The 20304-nt window shown below is 35.1% G+C and overlaps 1 protein-coding gene across 2 annotated transcripts in view; it reads left to right on the top strand.

Moving 5' to 3' along the window:
- SNX2 (sorting nexin 2) overlaps positions 1–18572 on the top strand; it is a 29370-nt gene extending 10798 nt beyond the window's left edge. The window contains exons 3-16 of one of the 2 annotated variants that reach the window (XM_088156643.1): positions 3513–3676; positions 4839–4905; positions 5116–5159; positions 5248–5389; positions 8566–8644; positions 9834–9909; positions 10968–11081; positions 11309–11402; positions 13127–13332; positions 14345–14488; positions 14987–14998; positions 17048–17128; positions 17233–17304; positions 18082–18572. In XM_088156643.1, the coding sequence (XP_088012769.1) occupies positions 3513–3676; positions 4839–4905; positions 5116–5159; positions 5248–5389; positions 8566–8644; positions 9834–9909; positions 10968–11081; positions 11309–11402; positions 13127–13332; positions 14345–14488; positions 14987–14998; positions 17048–17128; positions 17233–17304; positions 18082–18132 (1346 nt within the window). In that variant the 3' untranslated portion in view covers positions 18133–18572. The remainder of the gene's footprint in view (positions 1–3512; positions 3677–4838; positions 4906–5115; positions 5160–5247; positions 5390–8565; positions 8645–9833; positions 9910–10967; positions 11082–11308; positions 11403–13126; positions 13333–14344; positions 14489–14986; positions 14999–17047; positions 17129–17232; positions 17305–18081) is intronic. The other variant, XM_014874389.2, reaches the window with a different exon arrangement.
- The last annotated feature ends 1732 nt before the right edge of the window (positions 18573–20304 follow it).

A 20304-nucleotide genomic window follows, 5' to 3' on the forward strand; every position in this document is an offset into this window, starting at 1 on the left:
TGAACAGAAAAGCTTCTAGCTGATGGTGTCTCTCAGGTTGTTGTCATGTAATGTGTCTGATATGAAGAGTTTGTGCAAATGCCTTGCTGCTTTTATAATCTGCTTGTTCAGTTATTTTGCAAGAGATAAATGCACGAAATTATGTGAATCTACAGTTTTGAAGTCAGAAGGTGGTCATATTAGTGCCTGAGTGTTGCGTTAAAACTATTTCTGTTCTCGTTAAGGTTATACTTAGCACTTCTGATATAACAATAAGGGTCATGTGCTATGACTTGGGTGTAGTAGTTCATACAGTCAGTTCAGTTAAGTCTCTGAAGTATTGCTGTGCCTAGAGAAGCCTTTTTTTAATAGCTTGTCCTCTGTTCTGCATAACTGCCTCTGCTTAAGTTTACTTCCAAATTTTTATGTTCACATGGGCAAACTTTCAAAGATAATAAGCCAATTTAATCATTCAAGCTATGTCATAATGTTAAAGGTCTGACATTTGGAAGTGTGACTAGTAAACAACTTGTGGCTGAAGTGAGCTGCTAGTGAGGAATTGCAGACTTGCATTTTCTAAAATTATATTTCACAAAAACTGCTGGTGAAAAATAAAGAAACAAGCTCTGTGTAATGCTGAGATTAAGGCCCGTGCTTGACTGTTGATAGAAACTTCTGGTTGGCTGTAGAATATTAATTAAGCATGTAGTTGTCTCCTACAGCAGAATGACATATCTTCATGTTCTTTTGGAGCTAAACAACCTGACAGTTATCCCTAACAAAGACTGCTTATGAATTGTAAAGTATGTATTTATGTGTAGCAGAGTATGCTGTTAGATTGATGGGAGTTCTTAATATGTTCGGGTAGCTCCCGTAGCTGATACTGTGTTGGATCTCAATGTTTTCCTCCCAAAATCAGTTGCTTGCCTCTTTAAGTGAGAACTTAAGCTCTTGAGAACTAACCTGGAAAAGAAGACATGTAGATTTCATTTTTTGTGCTAATAATGATACTGAATATTTTAAAACCCAAACAAAACCCACACAAACACACAAAATCTCTCAAACCCAAAGCCAACAATAAACTACACCACAAAACCACAACTTAATGCTAGGTTTTCAGGTGAAGATCTAAAATTAATAGATTAAGCAAATGTTTCTGAAAGTGGCATAGTTTCTACTGTGAAGCCTACCAAATTAATGTTTACGTGGGGGAAAAAAGTCACACCTGCAAAGCAAACAGAAGAATTAACAATAAAACTTTTTAATCTGACCGTGTCATTCCTCAAAGTAAAGGGATATATGTAAGAAGCATAAATGCTAGAGTCCATGAGAAGAAACCAATTGCATGAGAAAGAGATCTTCAGCTCATGTACTACTTGAAGACTGCTTTTCTGAGGGGGAAAAATAGCTAGAAGTTAAGAGCCTGCTGTTTATATAAAGCTAAGACTTACTTTTCCTTTCAGAATCCTTGAATATTTTTGTTATAAACAAAAAACACGACAACTTTCTCCCTGACCCATCATCAGACTCCCAACTCAGTTCCATCATCCCCTTTCATATATTGTCATATTTCTAGATTTACATAATGTCTGGAGGTATGCCAGACATGTAGTGAGAGGTAAAAAGAGGGGGAATGGCATAAATTCTCATTTCTTCCTAAAATAACTGACTTACTGCTATCAAACAAACAGATACTATTTTTCTGGGTTAGTTCCTTCAGGAAAATGAAAAAATGCCAGACAGCAGCTTTAAAAACTTGCTTATCCTGCTTGGAATTAATTTGATGCGCAACCTAGATCACTTTGTGATACTAATGGATACGTAGATACAAGTCTGTAAAAGAGGAGTCCTGGGGAAGAAATATGCTTCTGTTTCATCTGATAGCAGTGCTCTTTCTTACATTAAATTCACTGTTTTTTCATGAAGTTATACTTTACAATAAGAGGGTTGTGTTCTCAGCTAATGAAAATGAGAAATCTGTGTGCTTTGAATTGTTTAGCAACCTGGTTTTTAAACCTGTCTAAAATTTGAAGATATAGAGAAGTATATAGTGATGGTTAATGGTATGTTTCCTGAACGTGCTGGAATACAGCTAGTGATAGAAAAAAGGAAGCATTAAAGTGCAGTTGCTTTATTTCATAAATATTTTATATTTTACATTTCATCATGTATATAGTATACTGTGTTACATATGTATGTGCATATTTTCCTGAGAAATGTTTCTGTGACATATTCATTTGTATAACATATATGTCGAATGCTGTTAGCCACCAAAGGAGAGAATTGCCTCTTGTTGAAATACTGCTTTTCCGCCAATCTAAAAGCTCTTTTGCAACTGCCTCAGCAGGATTTCCCACCTGATCTTAGGTTTTGAGTTAAAATTCCTTACTGATTTAAGATGCAGTGTCCTTCTTGTGGCATTTGAGGAAAGGAAGCATTAGCAGATGCTTATGATCTTTAAGATTTAGCAGTAAGAATAAAGCAATGCTATGAAAATAATTATTTTCAAATAAACGCTGTAGATTCTTTGTTCATATTAAAAGTGGAGAACATATAATGAGGTGCTTGGTTTTAACTTTAGTTTGAAAATACTATGAAAATCTGTAATATGAAATTAGGAAAAGCAGCAGGCTGAGGGAATTGATCATTCCCCTTGGCTCAGCCCTGCTGAAGCCACACCGGAGTGCTGAGACCAGATCTGAGCTATCCAATACAAGGGAGACATGGACAGATGGGACTGATTCCAGTGCAGGGCCATGAAAGTGACTGAGGCCATAAAGTGTACAGCATAAGAAATGAGATTCAGAAAGCTAGTGCTGTTCACGTGTCTGTGATATGCTCCAAAATAAAATGGTGGCAGTAAATTTTGTTAGCCTCAAGTCAGAATGAGTTTAGTGCCTTTTTACCTGTTTGGTAAGTACTACCCACAGAAGTCTAGTTTGTGAAAGGATTTGAGGTCTATTGGAAAGTCAATTTTGTTATCAAATTACTGTTCTGTGGTCCATGTTGTCTTTTAAGAAACTGGAATTCTTGAAAATGCATGTCTAGTGAGAACGCAGGATTGTTCATTTATTTGAGCTAGGAAATGAACTTCGTATATCTGGGAAATGGGTAGTTTGCCAGTGGTCAGAACACTGTTAGTGGATTTGTAGAGCAGCTTGTATGACTAAATCAGCTCTTGTTCAGGAGTGCAAAACAGGTGATGAAAAAGGTTAAAAAAAAAAGTAATTATAGTGTTCACAGTATGTCATACAGAAATAAATGATTTGTGGCTTGTGACTATTTTAAAAGACTCTTTACTGAGCAGTATACAAAAACAAAAAGAGGCAATATAGATCTTAATTTAACCCATTCTGCACTACAAACCCAAATGTCATACCTGGTTTCAGCTATGTATTAAAAAAGATTATCCTGCACAAATGAGTGCTATTTATTTTATCATCATTCTTTATCATGCATGTTTGTTGTTTTTGTGATGCATATCCATCTGTGTTGCTCAGGAAATTTGTTGCTAACTCAAAATGTTTATCTAGAAGCAACAGAAGAAGTTTCATTGGACAGTCCGGAGAGGGACCCAATACTTTCACCAGAGCCTACTCCTGCAGTCACTCCTGTAACACCTACTGCATTAATAGCTCCCAGAATGGAATCGAAAAGCGTAACAGCCCCAGTGATTTTTGATAGATCCAGAGAAGAGGTATGCTGTAAACTTCGAAATGATGGAAATGTTTCATTTGGATTTTTAAGTTTTATCTTATTTTAAAACGCCAGTTCCTAAATGTTGACGCATGGTATTATACCTTGCTGTTTGTTTTGCAAAAGAAGTTTAGTGTGAATTTGACTCATGAAAATACTGTAAGAATTCACTACCGAGGTGATTGTATTTGAGATAGGTAGTGTTAGGGGTAAGAAGTTCTATTCTTTCAGAACAGATACTTTGGAAGTGTGTGTGTAGAAGTAAACTGTGAACTTGATGAGTGAGAAATGCTATTATTCAACTTGTATTTCTGAAGCTGTTCCTAAGGGGGAAATTGAACAAGCAGTTTTTAGCATTATCCTGCATGCTAATGAAAAGCTGAAGGTAATTGTAGTCTTAATGTTGCTGTTTACATTTGGTGTTCCAGTCAAAGTGTGGACATGGCTGAATGCCATTCTAAGGACTTGTCTTACTAGACAGTGACTTTGCAAACAAGGCCTACCTGTGACTCAATGATGCCTACTTCCCCAGATACCACATGATGGCATTTGATTCTGATTTTGCCCTCTTCAGCCCTGTTACTGTCCCTTCTGCCATAGCATTTCTTAAGATCTCTCTATCAAACTTAGGTATAGTATATGAAAGATTATGAAATTCTGGAAGAATAGAATTCAGATAAGTATCAGAAAAATTTTATCTGTTGCTTTTTCCTTCCAAAGCTCTTCTGCTACAGATACTGTTAATGAAAAGGAATGTCTGTCCTTTGTTTAGAGGCACATAGAAGCACTGGAAATGAGAGTGGTTGTAAACCACAGTGTCTGCTGGTCTTATATGTGATACACTGAACAGACTCCTAAGTCTGCTGTACTGAAAGCTTTAGCAGTAGGGCTTAAAACTGAAATCACAGGACCATTTAGTTTGGAATAGACTTGTAGGATCATTGAGTCCAACTGTAAACTTCGCACTACTAACTTCACCACAAGAACTTCGATTGCAGTCACAGTTGGTGTTAGAAAGTGTATTAATGCTGGAGACTGGAAATGTTTCATAATTACACAAACATACTGACTTTTTCTTTTCCTTTCTCTGTATCCTTATCCTTGTACCCATACATAATATGGATGTCTGTTACCTTGTTAAATGTGGTATATCTTTTTCCTAGCTTGAAGAGGAAGCAAATGGAGATTTGTTTGATATAGAAATCAATGTCTCAGACCCAGAGAAAGTTGGTAAGTTCCTTGACCCTAGAAGTTCAGATGATAGACTGTCTTGTTGTTTGAAGACTATTCTTAAATTTTAGCATGATTTCCTCTTTAGTTTTCCTTCACCAGTTTTTAGTATCTAAATGGAAATCTATTTAATGTGTATTTTGGACTAAAAATTGTATGGCAGGATTACACTACCTTGCCCTGGGGATAAGTATTTCAATTTTCTTACAGGAGATGGCATGAATGCTTATATGGCATACAGAGTAACAACAAAGGTAGGAGGTGGAACAGAATTTTCTTAATACTTTGTATTGTAGCTGAGATGGATCAGTAATGCACAACATTTTTTTTTTCTTTTTTAAGACATCACTTTCAATATTCCACAAAAATGAATTCTCTGTTAAAAGAAGATTCAGTGATTTTCTTGGCCTGCACAGCAAATTAGCAACAAAATACATGCATATTGGTTATATTGTGCCTCCAGCTCCAGAAAAAAGTATTGTAGGTAAGTGCAGTTCCAATAAGATGACAGTTAAGTACTGAATACAAATTACTCTTCTGCATAAATACTGCTTGCTTCTTCTCAGGTAGTACAAATATTCTTTGTGGTCTGTATTTTCAAAAAGTTCATATTAAATTGGAAAGATATGTAATGGCCTCTTCCTAACTCAGACTGGTGTTGATAATGTGAAGGATATCTCTTAATGCATGGCCTGGTGTTTCTTATCTATGATTCTTTCTTTGCTCTTGCCCTTCAAGAGCTGATTAGTCTACCAAAACAAGGATGTTAAAGTTTATTTTTAAGTTGAGATGTTATCAATTGGCTGCAATATATAGAGCTTCATACATACTCCAGATATCTGATACTTCTGTTTATTTCTTTTAATCATGGTGAATGCAAACCCTCTTGTAAGTTTTGCAAGGTTTTAATGCAAAAAATAACTTTTGACTTGAATGCCTTAAAGGATTATGCCTTAATCCTTTCTCCATGAGCTAAGAAGCATACCTGGTGCATTAAAACAACTTCAGTTTTGTGATCTGTAAGTAGGAGAGATTTTTTCAAAATAGGTGAATATTTAAAACAGTGAAGCCTGTTAAAGGCATTTGTGTTACTGATATAAATAAATTACTTGAATCTAGAATATTGTTTGATATATGGGCGATGGCAAGACTTCTTTTCAGCAGTTCAGTCTGTAAAGATAATCAGAGCAGCAGTTTTTCATTTAAGTAGGAGTAAGTTTAGGCAGCAGGAGGCTTGGAAAATTCATGATTTTACTCCTGTGGAAAAGCACTGTGAGGCTGAAAATCTGACCTGAATTTTTGGTAGTTCTTTAAAGTTGTGGGAAATTCTGTAATAATCAGTTTCTCCTGTAACAAAAATAAGTTTAATTCCAAATGCTAACAGGACTTATGGAAATGGAATGAGGCTTCTGATCATGTCTTTTGGATGATCCAACATTTAAGGCATTTATGACAGTGTGCATTTACATGAAAATGTAGTGCTTGCATCACATCAAATTCAGCTGGATTTCAGCTGCCCCTTGAACAAAACCAGCATAAAATCGATACACCTGGAAGACAGTAAAATGGTGAGAGTGCGGTGCAAGCAAGCCCTGGCTGGCACTTCAAAGCCTTGTGTAGGGACTTTAAGCTATAGATAGGTTGAGAAAACTCAGACTGTAGAATATTTTCAAAAGAGCATGAAACTCCCTCTTTAAAGGTGAATTTCACAGGTGTTATTTAAGTGTGTTCAAGAGCATGTACTCAGTATGTTTCCAGTTCTGGAGAAGAGAAGGAATTGATTCTAGTCTGTTGTGAAATAATGCATCTTAAAGCAGAGAGCTGGCAAAACAGCTGAAAGTAAGATGGCATAGTATTTACATTACGCATGTATATGTTTAAAATGCATAATGCCATAAATTCAGTGTTAGGTAGTCTGTGTTGTAAAAAAGTCCCTGGTCTGTTCATTCTGTTACACTGTTGGTAACACCTGGAGTTTTAAGCTCCAGTTTTATTGTGGTGATGAGAGATAGGGGCTGGAATTTTAGATCTTAGCTACAAATTGAAGTCCATCAATTACTGACTGTGCAACAAAAGGATAAAAATGAATCAATTGTCAACTGGAATTGGACATTCGTCAAGGTACCTCGCTACTTACATAAGTGGGTATGAAAATCACATTTTCATTTTTAAAGAAAATAATCTGTTATGTCATGGATCTTTTCCTGTGAAGGGTTAAAAGAGTGCTTGGTCTACAGAAATAGTCTTAGCACTTGCATTTAAATAGGCTTATATTAGCAGAGAAAGAAATCTGGCAAGATATTTAGAAATAAAACTCGTATTATTACAGGGTAGAAATTCCTCATATGGGTCATTTGTTTGTGTATTTAGTTTTTCCCTATGAACTTCTGTCCAAAGTTCAGCTATGAAGGCTCTTTTGTATTAAGCCACAGGATTTCCTTCTTTCTGCAGTAAAATATTGTATAGTAATACTGTAATGTACAAAGATTAGACGTGAATTACCTCAACTTCCCTTTAATACTTTAATCCTTGTATTTGAAGACATACTCAATTTTACTGACAAATCTGTGGATTTAGTTATATTATGCTGTGTAGAATACTATTGGAAAAAATCTTTATCAGATTTATTTTCATCATGTTGTAGAGGATGGAAAAACTAAGGTTTCACTGAGAGGTTAAAGGTTCCTTCTTGTTCCTGTAAGGCTTTGCTGCTTGTGTCCTCCAGGGGTTACTGTGTGAAACTTCCAAGTCCAGAAGGGAGAATGGGTGAGGAACTTAGGGAACTGTTGACCTAACAGATCAGTGAGTACATAGTCAGAATCTCAAAACTTCTAGCTGAAGAAACACAGAAGTAACAAATAAGAAATATACTACAGCTTGAAATCAGACATCTGAACTGTATTATAAAATACCTTTCCTGTTTTTTAGGAAAAAAGAATAATTACTGATGTCCAGTATTTCATGGTGTTTTTGATGGGACTCAGGTTGCTAAACTCCACATTTAGATCTTTAGCATGAAAAATAGTGACTTTAGTCTCACTGTTTTAGAGTTCCTCTGTTGCTGAGGTTGAATCTGTTTCCCATGCTATGACACATCGATAACTGGTTGCCACTCTTTTCTTGATCAGAGGAACTACTGTAAGGCTGCATACTTTTTAGTCTGCTGATTTTATTTTCCATGCAGTTCAGTTCAGAATTTTCAGTACTTGTTAATTTGCATTAGTTAATTTAAAAACTATTAGTTTTAGAACTTAAAAGAAAAAATAGTAGAATGAAAATAATGGTAATAAGCAAACCAGTGAAGAGGCTTGTAACCTCATGACATCTTTGCATTCTGCTTTACATGGCTAACTGTTTTCTTTTTCTGGACGTGAATTGCTGCTAAGACTGATCAGCATTTAGATTCTTTTCTTAAATGCAATTTAACCTAGTTTTACTTACCTATTAGTCGCAATTAATACGTTACAGGAAATTGAGTATTTCACAGAGCTACTCCCCAAAACCATGCAGTTGATCTTTTTTATGTTCCTATATAGTGTTTTTCACTATAATTTGATTTAAATATGCAAACTTAGGTGAGCCTTATATTCTAATCACATCAGTTATGTTAATGATTTATCTGTGATAAAATAAAATCAATATGATGCTGTTTCCTTCAAGGCATGACCAAGGTTAAAGTAGGCAAAGAAGATTCTTCATCTACTGAATTTGTAGAGAAAAGAAGAGCAGCTCTAGAAAGGTAATGTGTGTATCTAAATAAAATTTATTTAGGCTCAGAATTACTTGTAGCATACTATATAGGTTCTGTAATTACAATGCTAGTGATCTGTAAATAAATGAATTCTGGAGACTGTATACGGCTTTCTTTTGTGTAGGAATTGAATAATTCGCATTAATAACAGGAAGAGTAGCCCTATTCGTGAAAATTATTATAGCTAACTTCAGGCTTAAAATTAAGATAGCAGAGGTTCAGTAAGTAAAACTACCATTGCCGTCTTCTGTAGACATTGTGGGTTGAAGGAATTAAGACACTTACAGCAAAGTATTTGTTCCATAGCAAATCAGCTGTTGGGCAGGACAGCAGGTGAAGAGACCTTCAATCAGTGGAAAGTAAAATGGGCTTCTGATGATGTGAATTGATGACATTGATGTGACTTGCTGAATTTTGGCATAAGAGATATTGGATCTCTGTCACCCAGCACTGATAAACAGCTGATACTGTTCAAGTATCTTTGTCAGGGAAGGGTCCTATTTCTGGTATACTGCCATGTTACCCTTAACTTGTACTTCGTACAGAGTATGAAACAAGGAAAAAGAGTTGAGCAACTAATGTGTAAAATAGTTTTACTGCAATCCTTACCTTCTTCAGGAGAAAACAAATGAGGATCTGTTGGAGGGTGGATAAAAAATTACACTTGAGGTCTAAGTAGAAGTGCAAAGAAAGAAAAAAGGAGTTGCATTGGATTTTACTTGTGTGTGTATGACTCTTTTAGAACTAAATGGATATCCAGCGTATAAATAGTTTATACCTAGACCATAATCAACTCACTTGTTCAAGATTTCCTGTAATTCTAAAATAAATCAGCCAGAATTCCCTGTAACAAAAATTACCTGTCTACTACACTGTGCAAAAAAACAAGCACATTTTTTTCTGGCATAAACTGTTTAACAAAGGAGTATGTCTTCACTATAAGAACTATATTATTTTACCACTGTGCAATACACAGATACAGCAGGCCCCACCTTAAGGAGTTTCTGGTGTAAACAAACTGTGCTGTAAAACACTACCCAACCTTTATTATGCTGTGTTGTGGTATGGAGTGTATGGCACTGCATTATGTTCAGTCAGTTTGCACATTAAATCTGCACAGTCAATATACTCATTAAATCTGTTCTGTTACCTGATATTTTAATTTTTAAAATCATAGGTATCTACAACGAACAGTAAAGCACCCAACTTTGCTACAGGATCCAGATTTGAGACAGTTCTTGGAAAGTTCTGAGGTATTTATGTTCCTTTAACTCCTCTTATTTATTTCTTGATATGGTAAACTACCAAGCAATATATTCACTTTGTATTGAGACCCAATCCCCTAAATTAATATGAAATACAATTGCATACCCTTCATGGGCTAGAATGGCAGAGGCTACTTAGGTAGTGGTGTGCCTCAGGCTCTGGTAAAACTTAAAATGGTAGTGACAAAATGCTATTTGCTGTATAGGTGAATAAGGATTTCAGTCACCTGTACTATTAATCCAGTACCTTTCACAACATGAAATATATTGTTAAAGATACATAGTATCTCTTTATAAATGTGCGTAGTAGTTTCACTCTAATACTGAATTGTGTTTTGGCTAATGTCAGTATCTTAGTTATATTAATAAGTCACAGAGACTTCCCTGCTGACAAAAGCATCAATAGATAACTTACAGTGGGTTTGTCAATGCTGCTGACAGACAAAACATCATATGAAGGGTAAGTGGTCTGACATAGGGGCCACCTTGTATATCACATTCAATCTAGCCTGAATAATAATATGAATTAAATTTAAAAATTGTTGTTTTAACTCTGAGGATTTCTCAATACCTAAGCAGATAGCATGTTCTCTTGATACTTGAGGTACGTTTATAGCCTTATATTGAAAAGTAAAAATTCATCAAGCTTTTATTATCAGCATGCAGTGCATTACAATTAAACGTGTAACAAAATTTTCTTTGTCTAATTTGTTGTAAATCTAAGCTTTTCTGTTCTTGTAGTGGTTGTTTGTTCATTGTAGCATATAGGTGGCCATTTAGGACATTTGGCTCATTCATAACAGCTTTGGACAAGTGGTTTGTTTGTTCCATTTAAATGTAAAGATGTCGAAGAAAAGTAAATAGTCTATATTTTTAAGTTTTCCTCTTGAGAATGTAGAAGTAGTAAATTTGAGAAATTAGATTCCACTATATTGAAACACATAGGAGTAAAGAAAACACTATATCCTTTTCTTTCCCCCTTGTGCCCAGTTAAACCTCCATCCTTTTAACCAGTCTCTTTGCCCTTATTTGTCATTCAATTCTAGCTGCCGAGAGCAGTTAACACCCAGGCTTTGAGTGGAGCAGGAATATTGAGGATGGTGAACAAGGCTGCCGACGCTGTCAACAAAATGACAATCAAGATGAATGAATCGGATGCAGTAAGAGCTGATTTTTCGGCTTGAATAATGAGATGAATTAATGAGCCTCAACAATTGCATTTTAAAGCTGTAGAAGTAGAAAATGGGTTATTAATTTCCTTATTGGCTTGAATTCTTAGTTGTATCAGTTGACCACCCTGGAAGTACCTGGATAATTTGCTTCTTTAGAACCAGAAATGTTGTTGGTAATCTAATTTGTAACGCTTGACTCTTTCATCTTTTGTCAGTGGTTTGAAGAAAAACAGCAGCAATTTGAGAATCTGGATCAGCAACTTAGGAAGCTTCATTCCAGTGTTGAAGCATTAGTCTGCCACAGAAAAGGTAACTTTTACATAAACCTTAGGCAATGGTGATGAAACAAGAGCTCAGCATGTCAAAACTCTCGCTAAAATAATTATACAATGTATTTTAGTGCAAAAATTTTCTAATTGTATCGTCTATTTTTAACTGCTCTGATATTTTTGTATACCTGTCTTTAATTTTAAATTCAACCAGAGTATCTGTCATTCCTAGAGTCGCTATAATGATCTGGCCTGTTTTTTTCCCTTGCACAGTTTCATTATCACATCTAGCAAGTCACTTTACTACAGTAGATATCTATAAATTTGTATTTAGGTCTCACGGCAAAAGTAATTTCTTTCTGAACAAAAAATGGCTGCATAAATCCATTTAAACATTTTTTGGTTCAGTATTGCTCTATTAACTGAGTTTAAGTGCTTACACAGAAATTTCTTACTCTTAATTTAGTCTGCATAATGACATACCCTCAAGCTACTGTTAAGATAAACTTTTTTGGGAAGTAGTCACAGAATATCAGCTTTTTGTTTGCTTATTTTAGATATAAGCAAAACCAGTAAGTTTATATTGTAATAACCTGTGCTGCTTTTTGTCAGAGATAGATTTCCATCAGATTATTAAAAAAAACCCCAAATATAATAAAAAACAAACCGGACAAAACCCCAGACAAACCACAATTTTGAATTTGTAGCTCAAGAAGACCGTAAGTGTGCTTTCTGACAATATTGTATTATGTTAAAATATGGTGTCACCTTTGAGCATTTCCCAAAGTACATGAAAATGTCATAAGTTGCTTTCTCATGATTCTAGTAAAGAATTACTCTCTGCAGTTAAAATATCTTTAGCCACCTATCCTCAAGGCAAAGGAGAATTTAAGAAGTAATGGAAAATGGAAATCTTTATATACAGTTGATTTGACACCTTATAGATTTGAAGAAGTGTTGGTTCATTGGATTTTTTTCTAAGAGTTGTGTTTAAATTGTAAAGTCTTTAAATATCTGAAAACATTCAGTTCTGGTGTTTGATGGTTCTGTGGGAGCAGCAAAGTTGCATACTAACCTGAAGTAATTTGGACCAAACATTTGTTCAAAGGTCCTTCTTGGAACTAAACTTTATACAGGATTACTTGCATGGGATTTGAGACAATTGCACCAGTATTTGTTAATAAATAAACTCAAAACTTCACTTTCTCAGATGCTGGTATGTGAGATTTGGGGATTTTTTTAATTTTAAGGCATATCAGAATGTGACAATACATTACAGTATGCAGTCATAAAAGTTACTTAAAGTCAATAAAACAGCCCAACAGAAATAAATTCCATTCATGGGAGAGGTGATTTTGTGAAAGGGTTGTTTTTTTCCCACACTGAGCTAATTGGAAAAAATCTGCTGTAAACCTGTTGAAATTGTTCTGAAAATTTGCTCTGTAGGTGACTTGGTTTTTGTTCTGTGGGTTTGCATTTTCTGTGAAGTAGGTAATTGGGTAATGCTGAAGTGACTTTTTTTTTCATTTCTTTTGCTGGACAGAGTAAGCATGATGTTAACAGACTTGGCCAAGCATTTACTAATTGAGAGTTTCTCAGAAGTCTTTCTCCTAAATGTGGTTTCATTGTGATGTCCTTGTGTATCTTACCATGATCTTTAGCTTCTTTTCAGTTGGTGAACTTAAACCTCTGCTCCACTGATTTATGCTGCAGAGTAATATAACAAATTAACTAAATCATGCTGAACATATTCCTCTGTTTCAGAGCTTTCAGCCAACACTGCTGCCTTTGCTAAAAGTGCTGCCATGTTAGGTAACTCAGAGGACCACACTGCTCTATCTAGAGCTTTGTCCCAGCTTGCAGAGGTTGAGGAGAAGATAGATCAGTTGCATCAAGAACAAGCTTTTGCTGATTTCTATGTGTTCTCAGAACTACTTGGTGATTACATTCGTCTGATTGCTGCAGTAAAAGTGAGTACTACTAGGAAAAGTACTGATTTAGTATATAAAGTCACATTCCTCATCTTATAGGGTTAGGGTAAATGAATGTGTGCATTTGCTCGTGTAACATGATTAAGTTTTTGCCTGATGTTCTAGCAGGGTAAAGTGAAAGCATTCATGAGTTATTCCAATGTTAAAAATGGCTGTGATTGAAAATGTGAGCAGAGTGGTAAGATCCAGAGAAAATGCAAATCTACTTTGAGCTGTACTGATTGCATACAGTACTTGGGGATACTGTGCTCTAGTGTGTCTAAGCATACTGCACCTGTTTATTTCAGATTACTTACTGTTACAGGAAGTATATATAAATGTGGAAGAACATAATTTGGTATTCGGTATTTGGTAGATAGCCAGTAATGTGTTTAAATAAGAAAAAAAGTGCCATTTGTGGATCTGTGTCTCATTAAAGAAAATATTCAATTTAAGTGTAAGCTATGCTGCACAGCATGATTAGGTTTAGACAGGTATCTCTGAATTCTGTCCAGAAATACCTTTGAAATTGCCATGTTGTTGGAAGTATATATTTTTTACTTTGTTTTTCTTTTCTTTTTCCTTTTTTCTTTTTATTTTGATATGTGTACTTTACTTCTGCTGCCTTACTCCATTGCTAACATAAATATGTTCCTGAAAATGCATGTAATCCATATGCATGAACAGTTTGCTAGTATCTGCATTTAGAGAATTGTCAGCATAATAGAGCACTTCATACTGGTTGTTTTAGTAGTGTTTTGATAAAATGAGAGGGATAAAATGATTTGGAGCACTGAAGTGTCTGCTCTGAAAAGGGTTCTTGAATAGCCTTATTTGTGGAGGGTATTGAACTGTGCAAGCATGATGTCAAGTGAAATGCAATACGTGGTAGACACGTTAAGGTTTCTTTGAGTATACTACTTGCTCCAGCTTTATCCTAGAATTATTTTTTCCTACTGGGAATTTAGCTCTAACAATTCCAGTTGTTTAATAAGTTTGTCTATTCTCATAGGGTGTGTTTGACCATCGAATGAAATGCTGGCAGAAGTGGCAAGATGCTCAGGTCACTTTACAAAAAAAACGTGAAGCTGAAGCAAAGCTCCAACTTGCCAACAAACCTGATAAATTACAGCAAGCTAAAGATGAGATAAAAGAGGTAATGTTATCAAACGTTATTTTGGAGGTCAGACTTTCTGCATTGGCTCATTCATTCTGCATTAATGCTGCTTTGTATCATTTTTGTTTACAAATCACTTACTTGCTGTTTCCCATATTTATTGAAATTTTTAAAAGGAATTTACTTAAAACACTAAATGTGTGCAATTTTTACTCATTATAAGATCTGTAAGACAGTTAATACTGTCTCTACAGAGTCTGGGAGATGGGAGGGAGGGAATATGGATAAGTTAATGCTTTTAACTATTAACAGCTCATTTGGATAGGCAGAGGAGCATTTCTTGGTTTCTAAAGCTAAGATGATTTGAGTAAATCCAGCAAAAACAGCTAATAGAGAACTATCCCCATGTTTTGCTTAAATATGCAGCTTTTCTACCCATATATATGTGCATGTATATATGGTGTAATTTCAGTAAAAGTAAATCTAACATGTTGAAGTATCATAATTTATACACTTTTTCTAACATGCTTCACTAAGGAAATTGAAGAGGTAGGACAACTTAATTATTTAACACTATGCTTTCTAAGTATGCTCTAGTGCTCTCCCATTAAATAATGGAAGAACGTTATTGCAGATTTCAAGTTCTTTTACACAGTTGCTTTGTTTTGCTTCCTCATTGGTCACTAACCACATGCTCCTTTGTTCTTTTTGCTCTTTGATATATTTCACATACAGTATTGAAATTATTCATTAACTTGATTTTCTTTTCCTTAAAAAAGCCCTTTGTACTGAGAAAACCTACAATTACTCTTGTGTGACCACGTTTTTGTTGATTGTCTCTCCTGATGTCACCCATCCATGCACAATAAATTTCCTGACTGGTAGTAGTGGGGAAACAGTGATCCTTTCCCAGTCCCAATATTAAAGTAATTGCTTTTTTCTGAAGGAATTATGTTTCCTGCATTATTGGATAATTAGAGAACATTTTTAGTAAACCTACAGTTTAAATGTGTCAATTGAAAGTTCTCACTGCCACTGAAATGTGTTCAGAGTTTCTGAATTCTGTAATAATGGACCCTCTGGCCGGAGGAATTGCAAAGTGGAAGCCTAAGCAGCTTGAGCATCATCCATGACTTAGTTGGTTTTTGTGTATAAAAGGAGGAAGGACAGTCCTAGAGATACCTTATTGAATGAGAAATTTCTCTTGTCAGATACTATGAAATGGCAACTGTTACCCAGTGATAATTTGCATAGGACCTGGGATTTGGGCATGATGAAACTGAAATGTTGAATGTGTTAGGCCTGTAGAAGCTTTAACAGAAATCTCAGGCTCTTCTGTTTGATGTGGTAGGAAGGTATGGGCAATCCTAATCTGCTTCTCCTTAGCCATGTTTTGTACTATTTCATTTATTATCTTCAGGCTGATCTCCCAAGAAGAAGATATTATTATGACTTACTAAATAGCTTCATAATATATATCTAAAGGGGCAGTCAGGGGACTGTGAATAAATATGTACTAAAAATATAAATATGAAGATGTTTATTGGAACATAGATGATGTTTATCTCATACCACGCTGGAAACTTGAGAATGCAAAGTGCTTTTTGAATCAGTAGCACCACTGCATTGCTGACAGCAAGATGCTACATTGAAGCATGTTGCTTCCCTGCTGTTTTTTTCTGATGAAGATAAATGTTACTGAATGTATTTGTTCTCCATTAATATGTTGAGAAGAACAGATACAGTTGCATTTCAAAAAACTGCTGGCCTGCCGTGGGGCTCTCAGTTTATCTACACAACTAGCTTAAATTTAACAATGTCCTGTAACTGCTTTTACACACCTATTACAATGTAAATGTTGGTGATCCCTTCTTGTCTAGTTGGATGTCTTTTCACAGAAACTAAGGAGAAACGACCTGGTATCATATAGTCTTACATGAATGCAATGCTCCCAATATGGCAAAACTCTCTAAGAAACATCTCTTCCTGTGAATTTTCCTCTAGTGATCTTCTTACCTGCAGTAAGGTTTCTCCTCCAGCTTTCTATGAAAACAGTTGCCACTGAAAAAGAAGTCTTGTGCTTTGGAAAGCAGATAAACACATTCTCAGAAGCTTGTCATTTGCAACAGAAATATAGTGATAATCAAATACTTGACAAGAGGCAGAGATGAAGATTTACTCATCTCTTCTGGAGTTAGAAAGTATGGGGAACTAACTTGAGGCTCTTCTGAGCTTGATGGGACAGTTTTAAGTTCCTAAGTTTGTAAAGGGAATAGTGAATAAAGCCTTTGAGATACATTCTGTTTTCTAAAGAATATTTTGTAAATGTTGTTAAATGTTCTTAATAGCAGCATTAGGATATTTTTACATTTTATCTACAGAAGCATTACCTTAAAGATACTTTTGTTGTAACTGATCTGATAACATCCTGTAACACAAATTTGAAATTGCTGTTTTAAGATTTTCTTTCAAATAGGCTAAAACAATCAAATAGGTCCTTTTAGCTTTTAAGTGACTATCAATGTGCTAAAAGTTCAGATATGGGGGGACTGAATGGACAGCACAAAATCTTATCTCTGTATGTCTTTCCTTTGCCAGTGGGAGACAAAGGTTCAGCAAGGGGAAAAAGATTTTGAACAGATCTCCAAAACCATTCGCAAGGAAGTGGGAAGATTTGAGGCATGTATAATTTTCTCCAAGTAAACAGTTCTACTGTAGATAATATTGACATTACAAGTAAAATTTGTTAAGAAGTTAATATGCTATAATTTATTTATTAACAGAAGGAACGAGTGAAAGACTTTAAAACTGTTATTATCGAGTACTTAGAGTCGTTAGTGCAAACACAACAGCAGGTAAGATAAATTTTAAGCTTTGTACAAGTTAATAAATAATACATACCATATTAGGTTAATTAGAAAACGATGGGCTTTAAGCACAGCACTTTCTAGAACATTAAGAGCTACTAGTCTGTACTGTATTGGCAAATTACATGATGATTGCAGTTTCCCAGCCTTTGCAGAACTGTAATTCAGGGAAGCAACGGAGAAGCTCCCTTAGGGATATGGGCAAGCAGAAGGTGTTGTCACCTTCTCAAACTGAATTAGTACTTTCACTTAGAGATTGGAGTAAATTGTAGTTGGTATGTACTTACACATACTGAAGAGACTTGGACTCTTAAATGTTTATTGCTCTTTTTAAAAGGTACAAAATATTATTGAATATTGGAAAGCATTAAAACAGTTTTCAGTGTCTGAGAAGTAGGCCTACTTGAAAAACAAGGGTTCTTTCTTCTGTTCATGGCAGGAATATAACCATCCAGCTTTGTTTAACTTAAAAACACCCAAACCGCAGTATCTTTAGTGGTAATAATAAGTGACTGTCTTTAAAAAAAAATCTGCGTAATTGTATTCTATAATATTGTGTTCAACGTGTGGCAACATATCTGTAGCTATGAGCAGATTTGTGTATTTATTACTTGTTTTTTCTTGCACTATGTAAAAATAGTAATGAATAAGTACCTACGTTCTTACTTTGCCTTGTGGAGGCAAGTTTACTGCAAGACGAGGTAGGTATGCATTGTGTTTTCCAGCATTTAGTACTTAATGAGTGATTTTTCCCTTCTCTTCAAGCTAATAAAATACTGGGAGGCATTCCTGCCTGAAGCCAAAGCCATTGCCTAAAAGAAGAATATTCCAAATGACAAGACACTCTGGATGTTTGTCCTGGATAAAACTAAATTCCACAGTGAAATCACTTTAAATCATCCAAATAAACCACTATATATTTTATGAATTAACATGTGGCTTTTTTTTATATACCACAGCATTTTATTAACAAGCTGCATGTCCTGACCCTCTTCGAAATGGACTGTGGCATGATGTTCTGCAATACATTGCTGAATTGAACACTATTGTGTCTTAATACTTGGACTAAAATGTGCACTGCAAGGCCAGAAAGCTGATATTTTTGTTCTCTACAACACAATGTTCTGTAGTATGTTTATCTGATCTTTATGAAACAAATTAAATTGCATTGATTAATGTTCACTTAAACATTCCTGTACAAAATCATGTTTTTGTGATTACAATAATAAAGGGGATGCATCTTGTGAAACATTAAACACTCTGGGCTTGTGTCTGTACTTACTGGTGTTCTTAGGAGTACCATTTAGAACAAATGAAGATGTATCCAGGGCAAACCTAACATTTAGCAAAGAGTGCTGGAGAAGATATTAAAGATCCACAAACAGTTATCCACGGTAAACTGTTCTGTTTCTTAATTCTGAATCTCTTCATTGAAGGTGTTCTTTTCACTTGAAGTTATCACTGCCTTGGCAAAGTCTACTGTGTTAATACTCATAGGGTCAAAATACTTGGGCAACAAATCTAAACTGAAATCTCCTTCAAGTGTTTACAAAGCTTCTGCAGAGTTAAAATCACCTGCATGGTCAAATACTGATGTCCTACTGGACTGAGCCATTGCATCAATTGTATTAAGTGGTCTCAGGATACAAAAATAATAAAAAAAACAAACTTGTAGTAGTTCTGGTAGTAGTTGAGGAAGAAAAGTGAGTAATTCAGCTGACTGCCTCTTAGTTGTAAGAGTTAGCATTCCGTCTGGATTTTCTTGAGAAGAAAATACATTTGAAGCGACTGATTATACCTTTTGCAAGAAATCAGACCAGGTAAGCATTTTTCTGAAATATACAACATTAATATAACATGTGCTATTCTGTCATTTTAATGACATGATGAGCCTGTTGATATATTTGATATATTAGTATTAATGGAAGGTATTAATGTTAACAAATTTTAGGCAAATACTAATCTCATAAACCAAGAGAATGTGTTTCCTTCAGCTTATCATAAGACTGCAGGATAAACCCATGAATTTGTATTGTGTGAGGTCAAATTTAAAGAAGCACAAAATACCATTTCTGAACAGATTGGCAACCTCCATTCAACAGGAAGGACATACTCTTTTTACAAAAAAGTAAAACTTGACAGATTAGTGTTTGCTATTGTTTCTCTACATACCTCTCTTGACTTAGTATTTCTAGGAGTTTTCAAGGAAACTAGAACAGAAAAACCCCCACCAAAATTTATCAAGCCTAAATCAAATTTCTTTTTAAATGGTTAGATGCTAAAACCTTAAGCTAGTAATACCTTATGATTTTTCTGTTATTGATCTTAAAACTGCCTTTTGAAGAGCTGAAATTTGCAAGAGGTTTATGATGAAGAAAATGATCTAACACTGTTAAGTGTTAAAATTTACTTAATGCTGGATTGCTTGCTGCTAATGAAAAGTTACCAACAGCTCAGTATTAAACTTAAGATATATACCATTCACACTGAAAATTATATTTCCAGAACTAAAAGACTCAGTTTGGACATGCAGAGGTCAAAATGGGTGAACATATCCTTTCATGATCTTTTTTCTGTAAGTGGTTTCTCCAGCTTTCTTAGCTCTTGATCTCTTTTTGCTTCTATCAGGGTTACAATTCATTTGAATGATGGATCAGTTTTCTTCTCTTTGTGACAAGAGAATGAGAAAGTCTGCTAGCAAGGATTAGTGTGGCTGTCTATACCATTCAACTGAAAACAAGAATGAGTTGTGCAAGTTTTTTTTAAAATCAGAAGCCTTTTGGGGAACAAAAGGATAATGGCATTTCTGGAGGTCACTGTCACACAGGGTTGGCTACTAATACAAAAGGTTCTAGGGGTTTTTTTGCATCACAAGGTTAGCTTGAATAGAATATCCAGATCAGCTGTCACATTTGGCTAGCACAAAACTCTTGTTTCTTTCAAATTGTGGAGATTAGCTGCTGGCTGGTAGATCATGTACATTTAAGT

This window comes from Sturnus vulgaris, chromosome Z (genome assembly GCF_052056855.1).
Source record: "Sturnus vulgaris isolate bStuVul1 chromosome Z, bStuVul1.hap1, whole genome shotgun sequence".
In the NCBI taxonomy this organism is placed as follows: Eukaryota; Metazoa; Chordata; class Aves; order Passeriformes; family Sturnidae; genus Sturnus; species Sturnus vulgaris.